Source organism: Aedes aegypti, chromosome 3 (genome assembly GCF_002204515.2).
Source record: "Aedes aegypti strain LVP_AGWG chromosome 3, AaegL5.0 Primary Assembly, whole genome shotgun sequence".
Taxonomy (NCBI): Eukaryota; Metazoa; Arthropoda; class Insecta; order Diptera; family Culicidae; genus Aedes; species Aedes aegypti.
Genome location: NC_035109.1, coordinates 42215256 through 42239769, shown reverse-complemented (window position 1 = coordinate 42239769; position 24514 = coordinate 42215256). Strand labels below are relative to the sequence as shown.

General features: G+C 36.0%; 1 protein-coding gene across 1 annotated transcript in view; it reads left to right on the top strand.

Annotated features, from left to right (window-relative positions):
* Positions 1–867: 867 nt before the first annotated feature.
* The window catches only part of LOC5576941 (venom carboxylesterase-6), a 56449-nt gene continuing 32802 nt past the window's right edge, over positions 868–24514 (top strand). Inside the window, exon 1 of the mRNA XM_001662973.3 lies at positions 868–1413. Coding sequence (XP_001663023.1) covers positions 1213–1413 — 201 coding nt within the window. The 5' untranslated portion in view covers positions 868–1212. The remainder of the gene's footprint in view (positions 1414–24514) is intronic.

Here is a 24514-nt window from a genome sequence, read left to right as displayed (position 1 = left end):
ATGCTAAAAAAAGATTTAGAACCATACTCCGATCAGAAGCAGAACACGCTACAACTAGACGTAGGTATGAGTTTGTAGATGCAATTAAACTCGCACTGACATGAATGTTCCGCTCTCCGGTTGAGTGTTATGTGTTAGCTATGTCAGTCATTTGAACCAGTTTATCAATGAATTTGAAATCGAAATTATTTCCCGCTGTAAACTAGGCGTTGTGGTGCCGTAAATTGGGGTGGAATTGAACGGAAGGGTGAATTTTACAGGGTGTCAGACGATTACATTTAAATGAAATTAAATCTTACAAATCCCGGCATAATTTGGGGTAACGTTCTAAATGCCATTGGTAACCACGTGTGTAACACCGTATTCCGAGGTAAAATTGATTAGTTAGGCGAATTTTCTCAGGTCAGTGCTGCATGTTTCGTTAACATAATAAACGTTCCAAACTTTCTTGTTTATGAATGTCTAAAGATGATTTTAAACAAAAGGCGTGAAACGAAAAGAAACGAAAAACTTCTTCACCGGCGCCACGATAAACACGATCCGGCTAGCCTGGGCTTTCCGAAGCACTGCTTGACGAAAAATAGGCAACGGTGGAATTAAAAAAAAAAATATCTACACATGATCAATTTCATACCGAAATGGACAATATATGAAAAACTGTAAAAAAAATTATCAATTTCACCCGAAGTTACGGTACCTCGTTCACCGTAAATCTCGAATCCTCCCGCATCGTATTTGCATCTGACATAAATCTCCATTCGCGCCATTGGATTATTGGTTTCAGAGCATCGTTCTCACCGGGGCAGGTTGAGGCTGGGGAAGTTATCTATCGTTGATCGCCGTATAAAACTAGCAAAACGAACGCCTCGCGACCGCAGTTCAGTTTGTAGATTTTGAACGATCGTTTCGCGGCAACGCAACGTGATCGTCGTGTGGACGGGTGATATTTTGGGCTTTCCGAGCCCAAACGGAGCCTGATTAATTATAAGGCGGCAGCCGTGACGCCTAAACAAGAAGCCGTCAAAGTTGTGTAATCTTCGACCTAGTGCCAAACGCTTTGGAGGTTGACTCTGTTGAAGGAACCGGTTATATTGCGCGTGCGGGTTGAACTGTCGCTGTGTAAAGTGGCGCCCCGGTAGAGCAAAGTGCGATTTTTGCGTTAAGAATTTTTATCTCAGTCGTTGATCGTGAAGCGTGACGCGCGGGTGCGAAATGAAGTTCTTAGCTGTGGCTTTAGTGGTGATTAGTTTTGGTGCTTTTGCCAGTGGAAGGACTTCAGAACGGTTGAAAGTTACGCTGCCACATGGAGGAACGCTTGTTGGAAGGTATCTGACTTCGTTCAGCGGCCGGGGAATTCTGGCGTTTTTGGGAGTACCCTACGCAAAGCCACCAGTTGGAGAGCTGAGATTTAAGGTGAGTGTGGTAGACAGTGAATTACAATTAACCTCTTTAGTATATGACCGGTTGTCCGAATTTAGTTCTGCAAAATGCCATTTTACCAAATTGTTGTCTTTGCATTTATCAATTTGTTGAAGATGTATCGAAGCTAAGACTCGAATTTTCCTAAGCACAAATCTAGAGAACCATACAACCGTTCGCGCTGAAAATTTGATCGATTGGTCACCACCAGCGAGTGACCAGTGTGTTCAATTTGCAGCCCAAACGGTTTAGTTCTCTAGATTTGTGCTCTTGAAACACGTGGATTTTTGTTTTCATAATTTCACTCATAATTTTTCCATGTTTAGCACGCGTAATGAGTTATTTAATTTTAAAAATGTATGCCAAACAAGAAATTCTCTCTTGAGCTTTCTTAGTTTAGTAATGTTTAACTCTTTTGTGTGTTTTAAAGCTGGAATCCTTCGACGTGGAAATATTATACTATGATCTACTTAAATAATTTCCCTGATTATGATCGAAATTCCCTGAGAATTCCAGTTTTTTTTCAGGTTGAATGAAAGTCTCTGATAATCATTGGCGTAGGACCAGCAACCCCCCCCCCCTGGCTTCACACCTTTTACTACAAATCTCTTGTAAATTAGTCAAATAATATTGAGAGATTTGTTCAACGTGAATTACTTCTGGAGGAATGAATGAATGAATGAATGAATGAATTGTCTTTATTATCGAGACTTTCAGCCCTTGGCTGGTTCGTCTCTCACTTCTGGAGGACAACCATTCCTCTTATGTTTACTTTTTCATCTCTAAATTGATCGCAGAGCATATTCCCAGATTTAACCAAAAAAAAAAAAAACTTAACCTTTCAGAAGTTCAAACTTTTCGATCGCAATTTCTCCAAAAAATCATTGATTCTGTCAAATTCTTTCATATAGTTGAAAAAAAATTTGAAAAAAAAAAATATTGTTGAAAAAAAAAAAGATTTTGGTAACATACTGTTTCAATCAGGCAAATTTTTCACCGGAGTTTAGTCAAAAATACATATCTGTGGAAAACGTGCGTGCCAAGTGTTATGTCTTTAAAACAACACATATGACTAAAAACGGAGGTAAATAAAATAAGATTCAATCTTTACTTTATAGATGTACAAAACAAGATGTATGCTGGAAATTAAAATTCATACATACATCTTTTATCTACGAGCATTTACTTTACTGACAGGAATTAGTAATCACCCTGTACATCACAAATTCGCCTATTTTTTCTGTAAATTCTTCAAATCCTTGTATTCTACAGAAATTATCTACGAAAAGTATTTTTGGAATGTCTCTTGCCTTGAAATCTTCTGATGAATTTTTTTGGAAAACCTCAGCTACCCTTTTACTTCCGAAATTAGCATAGCGATAAAAGACTTTTTGGAGAAATGTATAGCAAAATATCTGAGATAGGATTTATCAAGAAATTCATAAAGAAATTAGTAAGGATCTTCCTTAAAACATTACTTTAGAAATGATTTTATCAATTCTTTTAAAAATCCATATTCTGGAATTGAATTTTCGTGCAATTCAAAGACGAGGCTTTCCAGCAGAATTTAAAAATAAAATCAAAGAAGAAATAGAAAGAATAATTTTTAAAGAAGATTATGATGAAGCTTCTTGAAAAAAAAGTTTTTTTTATTAATTAATTAGAGAAGTTTCAGTTAAACTGTAGACATTCACCTCTAGAGAAAAGTTTAAAAATAATAGAGGAAATTTGTTGGAAAACCCCAGGCACACTTTTGCTTCCGAAATTAGCATTGCGGTAAAAGAGTCTTTGGAGAAATATACGGAAAAATAACTGGGAAGTTCTTCAAAAAATCCATATTCTGGAATTGAATTTTCGAGCAATTCATATACGAAATTGCTAAAGGTTTCTTTAATTAATTAGAGAGGTTTCAGCTAAACTGTAGTTATTCACCTCTAGAGAAAAGTTTAAAAATAATCACATATCTTTAGATAGTGAAGAACTAGAAAAATGTTTCAAAATTCTCGTGATAAAGCAAAAAAAATTATCTTTAGTTTTCCTGTTATTCATCTGATATTTCTACCAGCTTCAACATTTCGTTGTTTCTCTTTCCTTCACATGACGACTTCTTAAACACCTTCGTACAAAAATTCTTTTCATAATCCAAATAGCAATATTTTAAGGAATCTAAATGATAAAATGATACTCTAGTAGTTTTGAAAAATTGCAGAATGTTTATACGTACTTTAGTCCATGAGGAATTCCTCAACAAATTTCCAAACTAATGCAAAAAATTTCTCCAAGATTTGAATTCGTTAAAATCTTACATTACGAATTTTACCATAACACATTTTTGGCAATGTTCTTAAAAAATCCCACCAAGTTAAAGTTTTGCAATTCTATTACAAAAGTTAAAAGTAGTCCCCTTAAGAAGATATTGTTTGAAATTTCTGCAAGCAGCAAGAAACAGGTTTTTACATTAATCTGTTCGCCATAATATCATGAAACTTCGGAGTTAATGCAAAAGATTTTCTAATATGTTAGATACAAAAACCTTTAGTAAAAATTCCACCCGTTTTAACGTTAAGTCCGACAAAAACCATCTAAGCTTTTCTGTAAAATGGTCATGAATTTCGTCAAAAAAAAAAAAAAAAACAATAAAATAAAAATTCTACGGAAAATTATAGAATTTTTTGGCAAGATTTTAGTAATTCTTGTCTGAAATTATTAAAAAAAAAGAAGCTTTTCCAAAACTATATCAATCTGATAGATTTAGGATATTGATATGAAGTGATTCGTAGAGTAATTTGTAAAGAAATTCTCAAAAAATACTAAACAATATTGAAGTAATCCTGGAGTACCAAATATGGAGAGTAGATAGATTTCTATATATTATTTATAGAAGAATCTCTTAATTAACATTTGGAAAAAATATGGAGAAATTTTTAAAACCTGAAAGAATACTGGATGAAATTTCTTTAGGATTTTCTTTTTTTTTTCGAGAATCAATTGCATTTTTTTAGTAAATCTGTGGAAAATAAATATTTAAAAAAAAAAAACTCCAGAAGAATCGCTAGTGCTGTGGAAAATACTTGGATGAATCTCTGGTGAATTTTTCGGAAGAATCCTAGGACTGGTATGCTAATGAAAACAATGAAATTTTTCCGAAGAAATCCCTCAACAAATCGCTTGAGAAAGTTTTGAGTATTTTCGCGTTAGATTTTAACGTGTTCCGCTAGAAATTTTATAGGAATGATTAAACATATTCTAAGGTAGGCATATTTGAAGAAATTATAAAATATTATTTTCGAAAGAGAATTTTGAATGAATGCGAGAGAAATATCAAACTGATTTTTAGATATATCTGAAGTAACACTTGGATGATTTTCTTTGAAAAAAAAAAATGCAGTTAGATCTGTGGAAAACTTCTCTGATAAATCGCTAAGGGCATTTTCTCACTTAATTCTGTTTTAATTGTTTTTGAAAATCTTGTGAAATATTAGGAGAAATCGTTATCATATCATTTAAATGTTTTTTTGCAGCAAATCCCGGATATATCTTGCTGTGAATTTTTCATGCAATCTTTGAAGAATTTCTTGGAGATTTTATGAAAGATTTGTTGAATGAATCTGAATAGAAACTTTAGAAAGAATCTCAAAAGCAAAGTTGGAAAAACTGATGGTGCACTCACTTAAAAATTTGTGAAAAGAATCCTTGCTTATTGATCGTGAGGACGATTTTGATAATTATTAAATTATTAATGAACAACTGGATTTCAAACTAACAATTTGTGGGTAATAAGTACGTGGACCTAGAGATGGTCGGGTTTCACATTTTTCAAACCCGAACGCGACCCGTACCCGACTTATTTTATTTTTTCAAACCCGGACCCGACCCGAACCCGAAAAATGTTCGCTGTGTAAACCCGAACCCGACCCGAAACCCGAAAAAAAATTGTAAGAAAAATCCGAATAAAACCCGAGTTTAAAAAGATGGTAAATTTATCGTTTCTGATGCATAGGGAAGCTTTTAGGTTGTTACTCTGTTCACCATTCACACCAAATCCGACCTAAACCCGACTTTTTGTAAGCCTGAACCCAACCCGTACCATATAATTTTGTATCCTTCAAACCCGACCCGAACCCGAACCCGAAAAATTTCAAATTTTCAAACCCGAACCCGACCCGAACCCGTCGGTTTGAAAACCCGAGACCCGACCATCTCTAGACATTACCTCTTTACCGAGACAGATCCTGCTTTTCAGCAGTGTTCTTATGACACTTCCACAGTTATTAACTGAGAGCTTTCTTTTTTATTACGAAAAGATCCTGGACCAACCGGGAATCGAACCCAGACACCTTCAGCATGGCTTTGCTTTGTAGCCGTGGACTCTAACCACTCGGCTAAGGAAGGCCCCTTAATATCGAGTATTTTCGTGAATCCAATTGGGCGTGATTATACCATGGATCCACCTTATTCGAACAATTGGGGAGATGCAGAGGTATATTCGGTTACAATGGTTGTCTACTAACATTCCTTCCCTTCCCTTTCCGATGTTCGCATTGGGCGTGGCCCGTAGCGATTTTTCTTTGCAAGAGTAAGTGTTCCCATAGTAAATCCCATACAAACTTTGAACGGCTGGCACTAAAATATAGTTTCTCCGATCGAGCTTAAATTTTGCACGGTTGTTATGGGACCTAAATGCAATCCAAAAAGTGGACTGGAGCGAGAATCTATTTTTTCATATAATCGTGTCCCAGGCTAGTAGCCATAACTCACGCACATACACTCCCGTGCAAAAGTTTGGGTTCACCCCCTTAAAAACATACAAAAGTGTTCTGTCCATAGAGATAGTGATTACGACTCTAATTGAAACTCTCTAAGCCGCATTCGAAAGGCAAAGAGTTATTCTTACTTGTTATGTATTTTTTCAAAAAACATTTTTTGATTTTTTTTTTTTCTATCTTTATTAACGAGATTTTTAGCCCTGGGCAACATTTTTTGAATTTTGTATACTAAATTTTAACTTAAAGTTGTGACATTTTTCAAAAAACACATTGAAAAAACATTTGTAACTTGCTCAGCATTGGATCGATCAAAATTTTGAAACAAGGTGTCATTAGAATCGTAATCTTATATTCTTTGAAGAGCACTCACGAAAGTTTTGCGAACCCAAGCTTATGCACGGGAGTGTACCTCAGGCCACAGAAACTTTTTTCTCATGTTCGATTATTCGCTTTTCAAAATAATACTTTTGTTAGAGTCTGTTGCGATATAAAACATGATTTGGTGCAACCGTTTTTGAGTAATACGCCTTTATGTTTGTGGTACCACTCTGGCCGTATTAGTATTTTGAAAACTTAAAAGAACATCGTGTTGAAATTTTGAGTTTTTTTTTGGAGACAATTCAACCGATTTGTATGATTTTTTTCAGAGAAGATCCTTATTGCCTGACATTGTGTAGCACATATTTTAGTTTATTGATAAATTGATATATTGCCCTACGACAAAATGGCGGCCAAAGAATATTTGTATGGGAATCTCCCCCAAGGAACATCGGAATTGCTTCAAAAGTTTACAGGACATTTCCCAGAAAGTCAAATCCCAGAACGACATTCCCCAGAATCGTTTTTATTTATTTCCAAGGTACAAAAGAAAATTAAATAAATGTTCTTTTTTTCAGTTTTTCTTTTAAATGTTTGTTAAAAATGATTTGTCAGACGTTTCGTAACCTGGCCTTAATTCGCCAAACATTAGTTCGTCAATTCATCATTACGAATCACAAGCAAAACAAAATCGGAGTTGGGTCCAAAAATACCGTTTGATGCTTTCATAGCATATTCTCCCTTTTTTGAACATTGATTGTTCCTCCTAGGTTTATTGTCTATGTCTTATTATGAATAATGCCACCGAATTACACAAGAGAAGTCCGCTTCTGTTTTGTTTGGTTTTTAGAAGATTTGCAACAAAACGTAAAGGCTTCAAAATAGCAAAGCCTGTGTGCACTAGAGTGGATGAACAGACTACAAAAATCTTAAGTTCTTCTTCTTTTTGGCGTTACGTCCCAACTGGGACAAAGCCTGCTTCTCAGATTAGTTTTCTTATGAGCACTTCCACAGTTATTAACTGAGAGCAGTGCTGGGAATGGTAATAGTAGTAGGCTTGAATTTCGCGAAAATCACGTGGCGTTCCCAGTACAGTGGAACAATGCACAAGTTCACTAGTTGACGTTTGAGCGGCGCCGTGTTATTTATGTGACCATGGAAACTAGTGAATTCGGCACCGGTCAAACGTCAAATTAGTGAACTCGTGCATTGGTCCGTAGTTCAAAATCGTGAATCTTATCAAGTAGCCTATGTTGGGTGCATGAATTTTCTAAATAGTTAGTGTCAATGAAGGCTCTAAATGCGGGAAATGCAGCGGGAAATAGAACATTTTTCTACAGTAATTTTGGTTTGCCCTTAGCAACGGGTGTTTTGCAATTTCCAAGGCTCTTTGCCTACAGCAGCGATAGGCGTGAGTTTCACTGGCTTCGCTGACTGCGATTGGCTTTGTTTGGCTACTGTAGAATGAATTTCAGATTTTTTCCCAACCTTGACTGAGAAGCTTTCTTTGCTGATTGACCTTTAATTTTGCATGTGTATATCGTGTGGCAGGTACGAAGATACTCTATGCCCTGGGAATCGAGAAAATTTCCTTTAGGAAAAGATCGTCGACCAGCGGGATTCGCACTCACGACCCTCAGCTTGGTCATGCTGAATAGCTGCGCGTTTACCGCTACGGCTATCTGGGCCCTGAATAAATCTTAAGTTACATCCTCCAAATTTGTTTAGCTTTTGCAGGTCCAAGAAGCTGCTATGAAAGCTTTAATTTTCGACCTACAAGTATTGCACCAATTTTTGGATTTTCATACAAAGTAGGCCAAAATCGTCTGGATGGGTCGAAAACTAATGTTCGAAAATGTTCCCCTGTACTATTGGTGTCCACCTACTTGGGTTTTAGCAGTCTTAGAATCTGTTACTATTTTTGTGGGGAATGTCCCATTTTGAGGAATGGATTTCTGGGAAATGTTGTACAATCCTTCAAAACCAGATGACCGTTGATCGTCGCAGATTCTAAAAATAGAAGAGTTTTTTTATATTAATGCGTTAGATGTTTAGGTTTAGAAGAGTTTTTTTTTGCTTACTTGTGAAAAAATTGTGCAGAAAAAACGAGAAATGAAAAAGTTATCTCGATTTGAATATATTTTTGTGGTAACAAAATGAAGTTGCTGAGGTTAATTGAGCAATACATTTCTTGTCGACGAAAAATCGATTTCAACTTTCAAAGTTTAAAATAAGTATATTTGACAACACTGTACGAACTAAATATGTTTCTTCTGAACTCCTTAAACAATCTCCTTCAAAAGTGCCGAAGGTAATTTCTCTCTAAGTCTAATAGTTTTGAGGATATTGGTCACATGGGTCGAAGGCTGGTCCTATTGGCATAAAACATTCGTTTTTTCACATGTGTCAAGTGAATGAACATTTGACCAAAATTGTGTTGAAATCGGTGATGGTCACCACACGTGCTGTGGACACTTGGTAAGGAATGATCCAGTGTCATTTACTTATTGCGAAAAATCTGAAAAACATGTGTTGAAAATTTTAAATTATACTGTAATTTTTACTGTAATATTATGCTTGCTTTCCTTTCGAAAAAGTTCTTTTTTAACAGTATGATAGTTCACATGAACGAAAATTGAAGTTTTGCCAATGAATAATGAACAAGAATTTCTATATGGGAAATTGACTACTCATCAACTTTTACGTGTAACGAATTTGATTCGTTCCAACAAATCTGCAGACAATTCAACTGGTTTTACTCTCCTAGATGTAGGAAAAGTATTCAACAGTGTTTAACATGAAGATTTGGTGCAAAATTTAAAAAAAAAACTTTGATTTTCTAACATGCATTGTACAATAATTCAAAGTTAGAACCGTTCAGGTTAATAATCAGTTCTTCAAGCATGAGCTCGTATTCCTCAAGTCAGCATTCTGGTTCCAATATCGTACAATATTTTCACTTACTTTCACTTACTGACTTACCTGAGTTAATTCAGAAATGTCAAAAATTTGTGTAGTAGATTACAATAAAGTTTCTTAGATTTCTTACGCAGCACACGAAATATTTCATTTTTGGTACAAAACAGAAGTAGAGGGGTGGTTGAAAATCGTCTAGTTATAATCAGAAAATGCATTTATAGGGTTCCTTAGAGGATAACTGCAGATCCTTATCCTCCAAAGCACGGCATAAAAATAACAAGGCACGCTCTTTACAAGTATAAATATCAAATTTGATTGTGAACATGTGACGTTATTCCTATCGTATCATATCCCATCCGGACGAGATCTTTTTTTTCACAAATTTGTTCGAGGTGGTAGAAATGACGTCGTCAAGTAGCTGTCAGTTTTCGGAATATATCACCTTCTTAATATTGTACACCGTGCTCCAAAGATTATTGACATTTCAAAGAAAAAATAATGACGTTAAATGATATATTGACGTAGTAGATTAATTGTCCTGCAGCTACATCAGATGCTGTATCATATCAATTCTGACTACGCTCAATAGGCGCTTGATTTGCACTAATAGCCGACATGATCCGCATGTGTCGCACTTGAACTGAAACACCTGTAACTTCTATAGTTGAACAATCAATCACTCGGTATCGATGATGTCGTGTCGTTTGCAGTCACACACTACCTGACAGCAAGTCAAGTAGTGTTCCATGAAACTTTTTTTTCCTTCGGCTCGGCAAAGGTGTGCAAGTGCAATTCTAGCGAAAACGGAATTCGATGAACGATCAACTTCATACGATGGCATATCTACCTACTATTTGACAACGTTGTCAGTAGATTGCTTTAATCGAACATGACTTTGATTAGACTACTGTTGAACCATTTTAGCAATGACTGACACGTGATAGAAGCGTGTTTGTGCTGCCTCTGGGAGGCAATTTGCCAAAGCAAATAAATTTGCTTTTTAATCGATCAAATGAATAACCGGTAGCTGCGAACCTGACCTGCAATATTAAATTCCGTTTGCGGAGATTAATTGATGTGAATGAATAGTAATTGTATTAGGATAGCTGCTGGTTACGTTAAAAAAAATTATGGACCGTGATCAATGGCCAAACCCCCCATCCCCTCATAAATGGTCACGTGGTTTATGGACGATACCTCATATTTTACCAAGCAAACAGATTTTATGGCTTACTTCAATTCGCTTCAGCATTCATACATCTAAATAACTATTTTAACCCTGAAGGCCATTTACGAATGAACCCCATTTGGCAAAGTTTCCAATAATTGAACAAAACTTTTCACTGTAAGTTTCCATGGGTCAAACCGAGAAAATCCCCATGGAAGTTGTTTCGAGCGTTAATTAATTGAAACTAACCGCACTTGCACCAACCATACTTGCTGTAGTCTAGCTATGTCGATGCAGCAAGTTGGTCCTATTCTCACCACAAGATTCACAACTCTAGGGGAAACTGGGGAGTCTTGTTCCCCGTTAAACTTGTTTGTGATAATATATTCGTTTGGTTTCAATAAAACTCAATAAAACTAGCAAAAAGTTGGATCATGTATTCCCATATCCAAACAAAATTATATAAATTTTCAGTACATGTGCTTGAAAAGGGATGTGTCAAGGCTCTTCTTTAAAAGATTCATAACACATGCCGTTGGATAAACGAAATTTTTAATACCTATTTGATTAGAAAAGAGGGTCAAATCTCCGCAGTCTCTCATATCGAATGCCCGAGCACCGGTTGTGATGAATGCTATCTACCATAGATCTCGTCCTTTGGGATGGATAACGTTTGCATTATGGGAGAGCTCCAGAAAAACTCACCCTGATCCAATGCAGAGGGGAAAATAATGGTAAATTACATTAACATGCCCGCGCCAAACGGAACAACTTTCCACTCTTCATTAGCGAAACGGCGAAAAACAAGTTGAAAAGTACTTTATTCTGATGAATGAAGTCAAGCATTTGTTGGATGGACAAAACGGTTCGGCGAGACGAGGGGTAGAGAACGTCAAGTGCTATTTAGTGCACAGTGCTGGGGTGATCTTTGCACTGCAGTGCAGACAGTGTCAACTTAAAAAGTAATGGAAACACTTAATTGCACCGTAATAAGCGACGACATAAGTTTGTTCATTTGAAAGTTCTATAGTCGGTGCCGCGAGAAACTTCGATTCGCAATGTTTTCCGTTAATAATTTTTATCTTGCTCGGTGTTGTTTCTTTTATTCCCTTCCGTTTTTTTAGATACATAGCAACTGGAACAAAACTTTGTTTTTAGTTTATTCACTACTGTTTTTTTTCTACTGACGAAGTTCCCATTCTAATTGCTAGCGTGACGTAGCTAGAGTTTTAGGGGCCCGGTGCGGAGCTTGACTTAGGGGCCCTCAAAATTAATTAGAAAACCGTCTAAATTGAAATTGACTGTTGAAATAAACGATTGACAACTTTTGCAGAATTGTGATTAGAGTGACGGCACTTATGTTGATATGTTGTTGTAGTAGTTGAATGGCAAATATGTCAATTAATGAGCTTACAGTTCTTCTTTTCTTAATTCTTTTTCAGCAATACATTAGTTCGCTGAAAATTATCGAGAGAACTTCCAGTGAATTACTATGGAAGTGGAAATATTAGCTGGCGAAGTAGCCCTGAAAAAAAAATGATTCATATATAGCTTTGATTATATGTTTATATTTGAACATTTTCAAAATTTAGTGTTATGAGTCGGAATTGATTTTGAAATTCTTGAAGATAGAAATGCCTTAAAATCAATAAATTTGCCCAAAGTTTGCTTTAAAAAAATTACAAAATGAATTTCCAAAGGTTTCTTCAGGCGTTCATTTTGTGGTTTTCACCGTTTTAGATACCTTTAAAAATTCAACGTACATTTTTTCTAAGCATAACTTCTGAGATTTCATCACCAATTCCTCCAAATATTCTGACAGAATTTTTTTTTAAGAAAATCATAAGTACTTCAGCAATGTAACCAATGATTTAACCATCGTTTTCTTAAAACTTCCATGATTATTCCCGTTCACAATATCTCCAAGATTGCAACTAGGATTTTCTCCAGGGATTTTCTATAATTTCCTTAAAAGTTATCGTCTGATGTCAACCAGAAAATTCCTTCAAGAATTGCTCCTGAGTGTGTTTCAAAGATTGCTTCAGAAACATTCTAGAAGATCTTAGAAAACTTTCCCAAAGATGTCTTCAAAGAATTTCACCAGATAATTTCCCAGGAATATCTCCAGAAAAAGATCATGATTTTTTTCAGAAATCACTATATCTGCATAGATATTTGTACATATTACAAGATGAATTCCTCGAAAAATCTGCAAAGAAATTCCTGAAGAGCAATGCAAGCAGAATAAGAACAAAATGACTTAAGAGACCATTTTTGACTTTCAAGACCTTCCGTTAAAAATCGATACTTGCCTCCAAAGGAGATATGCCACCAGCCTTGAATGTGTAACATAGCACCTCCAAATTAGATCCAGATACGATTATGAGCCCTGCATATTTAGGTATATCCGTCTGAATTACAAAAATAAAAACGGGTTATCGAAAACGAATTTTGAATACGTATTTCGGCTACTCTAATCACTAATATTATTGATCATGGGCCCCTACACATTGTCGATCGAAATCGGCTTCAAACTGAATTTGCATCTGCTTGTTAACGTGTTAGTTTTCTAGAATTCAAATTCATAATACCAAATTTAATTCTTATCACGATTTGAACTTGGGGCCCGGTGCGGTCTGCACCCATCGCACCCCCTAGCTACGCTACTGGTGATTACTTACATAATACTGAGATTAATACACTCATTCTCGACCAGAGAATTACAAAATAAATCACAGTTAACTCGCCCTTACTTCCTAATTCGTATCTCGATATCAAGTTAGAGAACCATAGTACAAGTTGTTTTTTTATGGCTAACTTGATATTCCCTTCAATATCGAGTTATAGAGTTGACGGAATAACAGATTTTGTAAAAAAATATGCTATGATTTTATTTTGTTTCACTTTATTTTATTCTATTTATCTCTTATCAGAGGCTAAAATATCAAAAAAAAATTTTTAAACCGAAAAAGTATTGTTCAAGAATATTGAGAAGCTTTTTCCAAAGCTCGAGAAACTTTTTTTTCAGAAGCTTTAAACAACTCCTTTCAGGAGCTTGAAACGTTTTTTTCTAGTAGCTAGAGGCAGTTTCTTCCAGAGCTTAGGTCAGCTCCTTCCATAAGCTTGAACTTGTAGCATGGGACAGCTTCTACCAGCAGCCTGGAACAGGTTTTCTTAGAAGCTTGAGACAGCTTTTCCCTCAAGCTTCTACCTGAAATTTGGCACAGTATCTCCCAGAATCTTGAAACAAGTTTTCAAAAGCTTGAAAATGCTTCTGTCTGTGTGGACCACCCTAACATCCCACCGTCGTCTGATCAACAACAGAACGGCAGAAGATCCAGTCTATTGGCTGGTCTATCGTCGGCTGTAGCCAGATCAAGTGGAATCACTTTCGCTATCGATCATGCCTGCGGTGACGTCATCGATCCCGATGAGAGATTGTTTGGGGATGCTGAGCGAGATAATATTATCATCGAAGGTGCAGGTATATAATCGGATCAAATTCTCCACAGACATGTTCGGGTCCTATATTGGGTTATTTGCTGAGGATCGCAAGAACAGTTAGTTTAGTTAGAAGTGACATTCGGTTGAAGACGGTCCTGCGTGACCATGAATCTAGTTTAAGTAAATGTTGCGTGTTAAATGTCAATAAATGTAAAGTGTTAGAGTCAGTTTTTATATTAAATTATGTGTTTAAATTGAGTGTCGTGCGTTGTTTATTGCCTGTGGCCAGCCAGGCCCTAATCATCCATCGATTCCCGCAACTATCGGGCTATTCACCGGTCAAGGTATCCTACAACTTTCGGCCAGAAAAACAAGAAACTTTTACTAGCTTCTACCTGTAACTTGGCACTTCTTCTTCCAGTAGTTTGGAACAGCTACTCCAAAAGGCGTAAATCGGTGAAGCTCGATAAACTTCGTTTAGGAACATCCACCAGCTTCTACTTGTTACTTGACACAGAGAGCTTCTCCCATATGATTTGGGCAGCTTTTCGTAGAAACTTGGGACAGCTTCTGATAGTAGTTTGGTATGGTTTCTGTTAGAAGCTTGAGACAGCTTCTAATAGAAGCTTGGGACAGCTTCTGCTAGAAGATTAGAACAGTTTCTGATTGAAGCATGATATAGCTTCTGATAGTAGTTTCACACAGCTCCTGATAGAAACTTGGGACAGCTTCTGATAGAAGCTTGAGACAACTTCTATTTAAAGCTTGAGACATCTTCTGATAGCAACTTGGGACAGCTTCTGATAGATGCTTGAGACAGCATCTCCTAGTAACTTTGAACGCTGCTCCAAAACGTGAATACATTTTCCTTGGATGTTTAGGATAGGTATTCTGTTAGAAGCTTGGGACAGCTTATGATAGAAATTTGGGACAGCTTCGGATAGAAGCTTGGAACAGTTTTGAATGGTGGCTTGGTTTCTGGTAGAAGCATGAGACAACAGCTGTTTAAAGCTGGAGACAGCTTCTGATATATGCATGGGACAGCTTATAAAAGAAGCTTGGGATAGCTCATGATAGAAACTTGGGATAGGTTGTGATAGAAGCTTGGGACAGCTTCTTATAGAAACTTGGGACAGGTTCTGATAGAACAATGGAACATCATGAGACAGCTTCTGATAGAAGTTTGGAACAGCTTCTAATGGAAGCATTGAACAGCTTCTGTTTGAAGCTTCGGATAGCTTCTGATTGAAACACGGGACAGCTTCTGACAGAAGCATGAGACAGCTTCTGATAGAAGCTTGGAACAGTTTCTGATAGAAACATGGGACAGTTTCTGATAGAAACATGGGACAGTTTCTGATAGTAACATGGGACAGTTTCTGTTTGAAGCTGGGGACAGCTTCTCTTAGATGCTTGGGACTGCTTCTGATAGAAGCATGGGAGAGGTTCTGTTTGAGCTTGGGTCTGATTCTGATAGAAACATGGAACAGATTCTGATAGAAGCATGGGACAGCTTCTGTTTCAAGCTTGAGACAGCTTCTGATAGAAACTTGTGGCAGCTTCTGATAGAAACTTGGGACAGGTTGTGATAGAAGCTTGGAACAGTTTCTAGTAGAACAATGGAACGGCATGAGACAGCTTCTATTAGAAGCTTGGAACAGCTTCTGATAGAAGCATGGAGCAGCTTCTGATTGAAACACGGGACAGCTTCTGATAGAAGCATGAGACGGCTTCTGTTTGAAGCTTGGGACAGCTTTTCTTGGATGCTTGGGACTGCTTTTGATAGAAGCATGGGAGAGTTTCCGGGGCCTTCCTTAGTCGAGTGGTTAGAGTCCGCGGCTACAAAGCAAAGCTATGCTGAAGGTTTCTGGGTTCGAATCTGGGTCGGTCCAGGATCTTTTCGTAATGAAAATTTCCTTGACTTCCCTGGGCATAAAGTATAATCGTACCTGCCACACGATATACGAATGCAAAAATGGAAATTTGGCTAAGAAAGCTCTCAGTCAATAACTGTGGAAGTGCTCATAAGAACACTAAGCTAGGAAGCAGGCGTTGTCCCAGTGAGGACGATGCCAAGAAGAAGAAGAATGGGAGAGTTTCTGTTTGAAGCTTGGGTCTGATTCTGATTGAAGGTTGGAACAACTTCTGATAGAACCATGGGACCGCTTCTGATAGAAACTTGGAACAGTTTCTGATAGAAACATGGGACACTACACTTTTTATATTAAATTTAGGGGAGAGATTATTAGAGTATGTTTAAAACTACAAATTGAACTTTAACACTTCACTTTTGCAAACAAAAAATAAAATACTAAAATCACTTGTAAGACGAGCAAATACCTTTATACACATATTAGAGTTTAAAGGTATTTGCTCGCCTTACAAGTGATTTTAGTATTTTATTTTTTGTTTGCAAAAGTGAAGTGTTAAAGTTCAATTTGTAACATGGGACAGCCTCTGTTTCAAGCTTGAGACAAATCCTGATAGCTTAGGATAGCTAGTGATAGAAATTTGGGATAGGTTCTGATACAAGCTTGGAACAGCTTCTGATAGAAACTTGGGACAGCTTCTGATAAAAGCTTGGGATAGCGTCTCATACACACTCAAAAAAGAGTTCTGGAACTGTCAAAAATACACCATGAACTACCATCATGTTTACGCATAAACATGATCTAGTTCACAGTGTATTTTTGCATGTTGACGAGTTCACGTCTGCTGTTCACGGATACGAGAACGGATTTTTTTCTGTGTAGAAGTTTGGAACAGCTTCTGATAGAAGCTTGGGTCTGATCAAATAAAGTTGATTTGTTCATTTAATGAGCAAACTTGAAGAAAACTACTTTTAACTAAGACTAGTTTTGATTTTTGAGAACTTTTATATATTACAAAAATTTCATAAATTCAATTTTGAAGACAATGATGTCAAAAGCCTTCAAATCGGTTAAAAAAGTTTTGGTTTTGAGAGCTTTTGAAAAATAAGCCACACCCTATTGCACAGGCTTGATTTATGTATTCTAAATCTTAGATTTTCACCATCGAACCACTGCCAAAAAAGCCGTACAAAAAAAAAACCCCAAATTTTAAATTTACTTTACCCAAAATTAAATAATTCTATTATTTTTTCAACCCATATTCTTTCCATATTCCCTCTCCATACAACGAATGTTGTCAAAAATAGAGAGAGCTGCATCTACCAAGGCAAAACTACCCCCTGACAAGAAATTTAGGTAAATGTAACTCCTTGAATGAACAATGGAATCTAAGGCATACTACAGTCACCCCACGCAGTTGAATCACCCACAATTTATGAATCAGCTGACTTCAAAAGACTAAATTATTATCAAACTTGTCACAAAACATCACAGAATTATTTTACTGATAAGAAACTATGTGTAAAAATAATTCTGTGAAGTTTTGTGACAAGTTTGATAATAATTTTGTCTTTTGAAGTCAGCTGATTCATAAATTGTGGGTGATTCAACTGCGTGGGGTCACTGTACCTAATGGGGACATAGGAAATTCAATCAATTTTGGGCTATTAGGCTCAACTACGGTTTTGCGTTGAAACAACTTAGGTTTTAGTAGATCCGCGTTTCCGCGTGGAAGCCGTAAAACAAGAGATAAGTGCAGGAGGACGGAAGAATTGCTTTTGCACTCGCTGAACCTAACAATCATCTAGCATAAAAGGATGAGTCAACTGGACGAACACTACTTATCAAACAAACAGTTGTTATGCTGGTTGGCCTTGTCGATCTTATGGTCAATATTTCTGAAAGTTTTTGGGTGACTAAGAGCTTCATGATTCGCCGATAAATTCCTCAAACGTTTCTGTGCATGTAATAAATTCAATATCCTTCAATGATTGACAAATTATGCTCGCAGATTTAAAGATATATTGTTCTGGAAGTTCTTGGATGGAGCGCGTACTGCACTACACCATTTGGCATAAAGCCGTCTTAACTCTCAAAGCCCCGGGATAGACCTTTTAATTTCAATCGACTGGTTCTCGAAAACAAATAAGTTTAACGAAATGCGGTTTTCACTATGATTGATGCGATGAGTTACACATTGTACCCCGTTTGGCATAAGGTCGTTTGGCATAAAGCCGTTTGGCATAATGGCCGTTTGGCGTAATGGACGTTTGGCATAATGATTGACTTAAAATAAATATCGGCATTTTTTAGCTTTTACCGAGATCAACACCACCGATTCCATAGCAAAAAAAATCGGTAGGTTTTAAACAAGCGTGGTGTTCGTTCAGAGATTTTTCAAGCTTAGAATTTAAAAAATTGTTGTGACATTAGAGAGCATTACTAAATAAAACTTGTGTTGGGCCTCTACATCTCAGAACATAGAGTATCTTTGAGCTTTTTGCGATATACATATTTGAAAACAGTAAATTGACAAGGAAAGTTCGCAGTTATTCATGAAGGGAAGGCTCATAGAATATTTCGCTGCAGATCAAGCTCTGTTCCAGTTTGGACGTAACACTCGATGGAAATTTCTTGATAAAAGAATGTAAAATATCAAAAGCTCTAACCAAAAGATCTATCAATGCGACCTAATGCAAAAACAGCCTATAAGCCTATATACGAGAGCAGATTATTTTTCGTTATAAATGTTTAAGGTTCTAACGCAAAAAAAAATCTTTTCACAGCATAGCTCAAATGAACAACACATCGTTAATAAAAAATTGTTGCAAAACTTTTCAACGGTTCAATATAAATTATTATTTATAACACCGTCTTTTATCGAAAGAAGGGAAAATTTGTGATTGAAATAATATTTTTTCCAGCATATCTCGGAAGGAGATCACGCGTTTGCCCCAAAAAAAGTATATGTTGAATATTGGCAGGTTCTAAAGTAATTATCAATCTAATAACACATCTGGCATTGATAAAACAGCAAAATATAAAAATGATTAACATTTAGCTTTACTAAATAATAAAATTTAATAGACTATGAATATAAAGAACAGCCTATTTTGAAAAGAAGGCAAGAATATATATTTTTAATAAATTTAAACCAATAGAAGAATGGGTGCCAAAAACTATTGCGGCATAATAAAACAAAAAGACATACAAAGTGCATTCAGAATCATCGAAGTGATTGTGTTACTTTTCCCCAAATGCCATTTCTCCGAATAACTGGCTTCCCCGAAAAGTGGTGACGAGAGAGAACGATAAACAGTCAAAAGAAGGAAGTATTCTGTCATTCTCGTATAGCCGAGATGTTGGCAAAAATTCTGAGGGCGGTAAAACTCGAAAGAACCGCCAATTAAATAAAGAAGGGTGCATATTAGATGGTCAATTCGTTCACCACCCTGAAATGTATAAAGTTACGACAATTATGAGTGCTAACAACTTTTCGGGGAAGTTGGATTATCGGGGAAACGAGATATTCGGGGAACTGGCGTTCGGGGAAACGACATTCGGTTAAAAGTAGCACAACCCATCGAAGTAACAGCAGTAATCGATTTCTCTTTTTGCTGATAATTTGAGCAGATCAATGTTATCGATTGCCGCCATTTTGTCAGTCAGAAACAAAAAAAAAATACTTTAAAAATATAGCTCCAAAGAACAGCCTATGCATAAAAGAAGGAGAAATTTATTGATATTTTAAATCAACAGTTTTCATACCTATAATAATGGTTACATCATATTTAGAAAAAAAAAATAGAACAATTAAAAGAAGGGTACATTCGTGCTAAATATATAAAAATCTTCAGTGCAAAAAATTGTTCCAATAGTTAAACTCAAAAGAAGAATTAACATTTGAAAGATGAGTAATTTCTGGATAAATAATAAAATACTATTGACAAAAATTTTCCTTATATGCTTCAATTTATCCAAGAGCGAATGATTGTTGAGTGAAGTGTCATTTTGTATCAATTGACTCCAAAACAAGCCTGATGGCATCAGAAAGATTCTATAGAAACGTAAAAACGAAAAATTGAGAAATTCTTGGTTTCAGACTCATTATGCCAAACGACTTTATGCCAAACGGCTTTATGCCAAACAACTTTACGCCAAACAACTTTATGCCAAATGACCTACCACCGAGTTACAAACATTGTCCGAATCCTGAGGTCACTTCCGATGAATCTGGAGACAAACATAAATAACAGTTAAAACTAGACACACTTCATAAAATAACCTCAATGTAGCTGTAACAGCATGCTTGTTGCCTGTATGGAAACTTCGGATAGCTAACCTGACATTGACTGGATTTTGAGGTCTCTTCATTTGAATCAGGAACAAACACAATAATTGGACAAACTAGGCATGTGACCGCTCAAACTTTAAAAAATTACCTCAGTATTGCTATAGAAACATGCTTTTCTTTGTATTGATACTTCGGCCGGTTTCTGAGGTCACTTCCGGTGATTCAGGTCCAGACCTGAACATCTGGTTTGAAGCCCCCACTCGCAGGAAGTCTAACTCATCCCATCGATCATAGTGAAAACCGCATTTCGTTAAACGTATTATTTTTAGCACCAGTCGATTGAAAATAAAAGTTCTGTCCCGGGGCTTTGAGGGTTAACTCAATTTACGAAATGCGAAGACTTCTTAAAACGAGGTTGATGCTTTAATGAATCGAGCATATAAATTACTTCTTAGAACATTTATTTACTGATTTCAAAATATTTTCATAGACTTCACTATTTAGTTTGCGCTCTTGACCTGTTGCTTGCTTCTTTCAAAGCCACATCCCCACTGCATTGTGTCAAAATCACGTTCTAGCTCCAATCCCAAAATTATCTCCCAATTATCCGATCCCCAACGATTGCGTGACGTGAAAGCTTAGAACTCCCCATCCATTCGACGTCGAAGCGGAATCAATTAGCACAGCCAAAGCAATTTAACTTTTTTAAATTGGAAATTAAGTGTTAATGTTTAGGCGCAGTCAATGAAGCGAGAAAGTGAAATCTGACCCGCCAGAGTCGTGGCCATGGTCATTGCCTGCTTCGGGTCGAGCGAGCTTATTGGGAAAATTTATGCAAATAGGATTATTATTTTCCCTCGCCAAGCCAAGCGAACCGACGACGACAGAACGATTCAATTAGCGAGATGCCCCGGACCAGAAATGATAAAATGATCAATTTTTCGCGCAATACACTAACTGCGGTTGGAGCGAGAAATGGTTGAAATTATCCGAACAATTGTAAACTTTGGAAGAGTCACGAAAGCGGGGGAGGTGGGTAAATATCATTTTTCCCACGGCTGAAATTAATTTAAAACGGCAACCAACAGATACTTTTGCCATTGCGCGCAATTTAAAAGTTTCGCGTTCTGCTTGTCTGCTGTTTCCATCATCAGCCTGAAGGCTGGGGGAGTGGGGGGTGGTGGAAACCGCACCGTCAAACTTTCGACAAAAGAAAAGCTCAAGAGCTTTTAAGATGTCATTTTTCTTTTTTGGCTCACGGTGATTGTTGAAGGGCGGTCGCAACTTGAGGAATTTGCTGCCAGAGGTGTAGATAGGATGAAATCGTTACTTGTGAATATAGCAAGTCAGATCGAAACCCAATCCGAAGTGTATTCAAATCCATATCATAGCTTTTCTAAGGCAAGTTCATAACCATTCGAAGCCTATCTAGTCCAAGGCCAATCAAATGCAAATCAAAAGCCAATCCAAAATCAAGCCAAAGCCATTGGCGTAGCTAGGAAGTTTTTCTGGAGAGGGCCTAGGGGGGCCTAGAAAATTTCATAGTTTCATGGTTTTTTTATAGTTTCATAGTTTTATAGCAGTGATCCTCAGCCCTGTTTTTTTTTTCAACCATTTTTATTCCTGATGGAGGATTGTTTTCGTAATAGTTTTGTTTGATGCTCTTCATAACTTTGGGAGTAGAACAGTTTCCCGAAGAAAACTTTTGCGGAACTTTTCAGATTTAAGAGATACAGACATCACGTCCGGCCCGCGGACCGCACTTTGGTGACCACGGATTTATAGCATCCATAGCAAAATTTCATAGTTTTAACAGATTTGTATTGATTTTAATTATTTGTTATTCTGTCTCATTTCACGGCACATTAGTGATGTTTGTAAATTTCAATTTTCGCTACGAAAAAGATTCATTTATTTTGTAATCCAGTCAAAATTTCTTAAATAATTTAAACAAAAAATCACAAGAAATGTCCTTTGTTATTCTTCTACGAAATTTTTGAAATTCAAACATGTCCTTTGAAGAGATTCCTCTGAAAATTCCTACGGGATTTTTTTCAGGAATTATTTTTTGTAATTTTCAGTGTTTTCTCCAAGAACTCCTTTACCAGTTTTCACTGATTTTGTCCTGGGATTCCCACGACTTTCTGATCTTACCAGAAAATGTCTCGAAGAATCTTTATCGAATTGTTTAAAAAATATATTGAAGAACTCTGCCAGATAATGCATTACAAATTATTTTAATTCTTTCTCCTGGAAGGCTCTCTACGTACTTATTACATATAAATTCCAATATTTCGTTTAAAGTATCCTCTGGTTGTTAATTAATAATTTGATTATGATTTTTTGGAATTATTGAGGATTTCTCCATAAAAAGCTCTAGGAGTTTCACCATAAATGTCTTTAAGATCATCAAGAAAGGATTAATTCCACGGATTCCTAAGAAAGTTTGCAACCAGTTTTTTCAGCTTTGCTTTTGAAGTTCGTCCTAAAGTTCCTCTACAAGATTGTTTGAAAAAATCTTAGCAAAAATTATCCAAACTTCTTGCAAAAAAAACTAAATGACTCTTCCAGGTTTCATCGTAATATTTCACAAGAAATTAAAAATAATTCAATAGGGCGATATTCAAAACTGAAAAGGCAATAGATGGCTCTTTTTCAATGGTAGTAAAAACGAAATCCTTAAGCAAAGAAAGCACCACGGAAGATTAACTAAACACAAAAAGTTATGTATTCACTTTACACTTGATTTCTAATCACTACTTTTTTTATTCAGTTTCCTAATGGCAAGCAATTTACGATTTTCATTATTTTCCATACGTTTTGACAGTTCTCCGACTACCATTCTTCCATGCGCTTGTGTTGAAAGTTTGAGAAATTTGAGAATCCAGCGTAGCGGGTTCAGAGGGAGGAATACAAACAACAGTGTCGTCGCTCGGCGGCCGGTAAGAGAAACTGAATGTTCGAAAGGTTGTTGCCTGTAATTTTTGCCGCTGGCGCCAACTGTTAGCGTTTGAGAACAAAATAAACAGTCGTTACCCTATTGTAAAAATACTAATCATGATTTCTCATAGAAGCTCTCCGCAGATCTATCTGTGTTTGTTCACAAAATAATATTTTATGATTCCTCTAAAATAAAGGAACAACATCTCGTATTACTTCAAAACGCTTTCGAAAATATTTTTTATTTGTTTATAAATGCCTAACTATGAAATGTTTGAAGAAATCTAAAATTCCTATAATGTTCCTAGCGTTCAACGGTTTTTTTCAAAACTCTTCCGCGAAATTACTCAAAGATTTCTCGAGTAATTTGTTCAGGGATTTCATAGAGAATTATATCACTGTTTCCCTAAGATTCTCCCAAAAAATTAAACAGAGTATAATCTAAGTATTCTCCAGAGATATTTTTTTCTTCAAACCGCACTCACGATTCTTTTGGGACTTTTTTTCAAAGTCAAAGTCAAAGTCTTTTTTTTTCATTATTAAACTTCTCAAAAAAATTCTTCATATTATTCTTACTAGTTCTAAAAATAACATTCAGGTTCTAAAAATAACTTCATTTTTTTACGAATGGTTATCTCAGGATTCTTTCATTAAAAAACTAAAAAAAATTATCATCTTATTAACTACTTCAGGAATATTTCAATATTTTTAGTGATTGCTTTACAAATTCCTAAACCAATCGCTGCATATCAGATTTCTAGAACACATAGAACGGGTTGGAAGAAGTTTGTTGGTATTTTTTTTTTGAATAATTCTTCACAAGAATTCGGAAAAAATACTTATTTCCTGTCTTAATATTCAAGAAATAATCCATAGAATTTCTGAAACTTGTTGACAATTTTTCTCACAGAAAAGCTTAAGTAGTACTTGTAGGATTTACTACAAAAAAATCTTGTTCTTTTCCTTCGTCTTTTATTATTAGAATATTATTGGTGTTAAAACGGATGGAATTTTTACTGAAAATATTTGTAATTAAAATCTTAGATAATATAATGTATGAACTCCGAAGTTTCATGATACTATGATGAACATATTGATGTAGATCCCATTTTTCCTACCTTTAGAAATTCCAAACATACTTTTTTGAAAAGTTTAATTTCGATTATTTTGTAGTACTGTAGTACTGTTTGGAGTATGGAAAATGTTCCATGCGAAGGAAGGTGAAACAACAAAATGTTGAAGTCGGATAATTAAAACCTCTCTAATAATTTTCCAAATACCCTAAACGGTGTACCTTTGATAATGCGGGTAACATTGATAGTGAGGGACTTACAACATACTAAACGAAATAACATAATTTATGTTAATCAGTTGA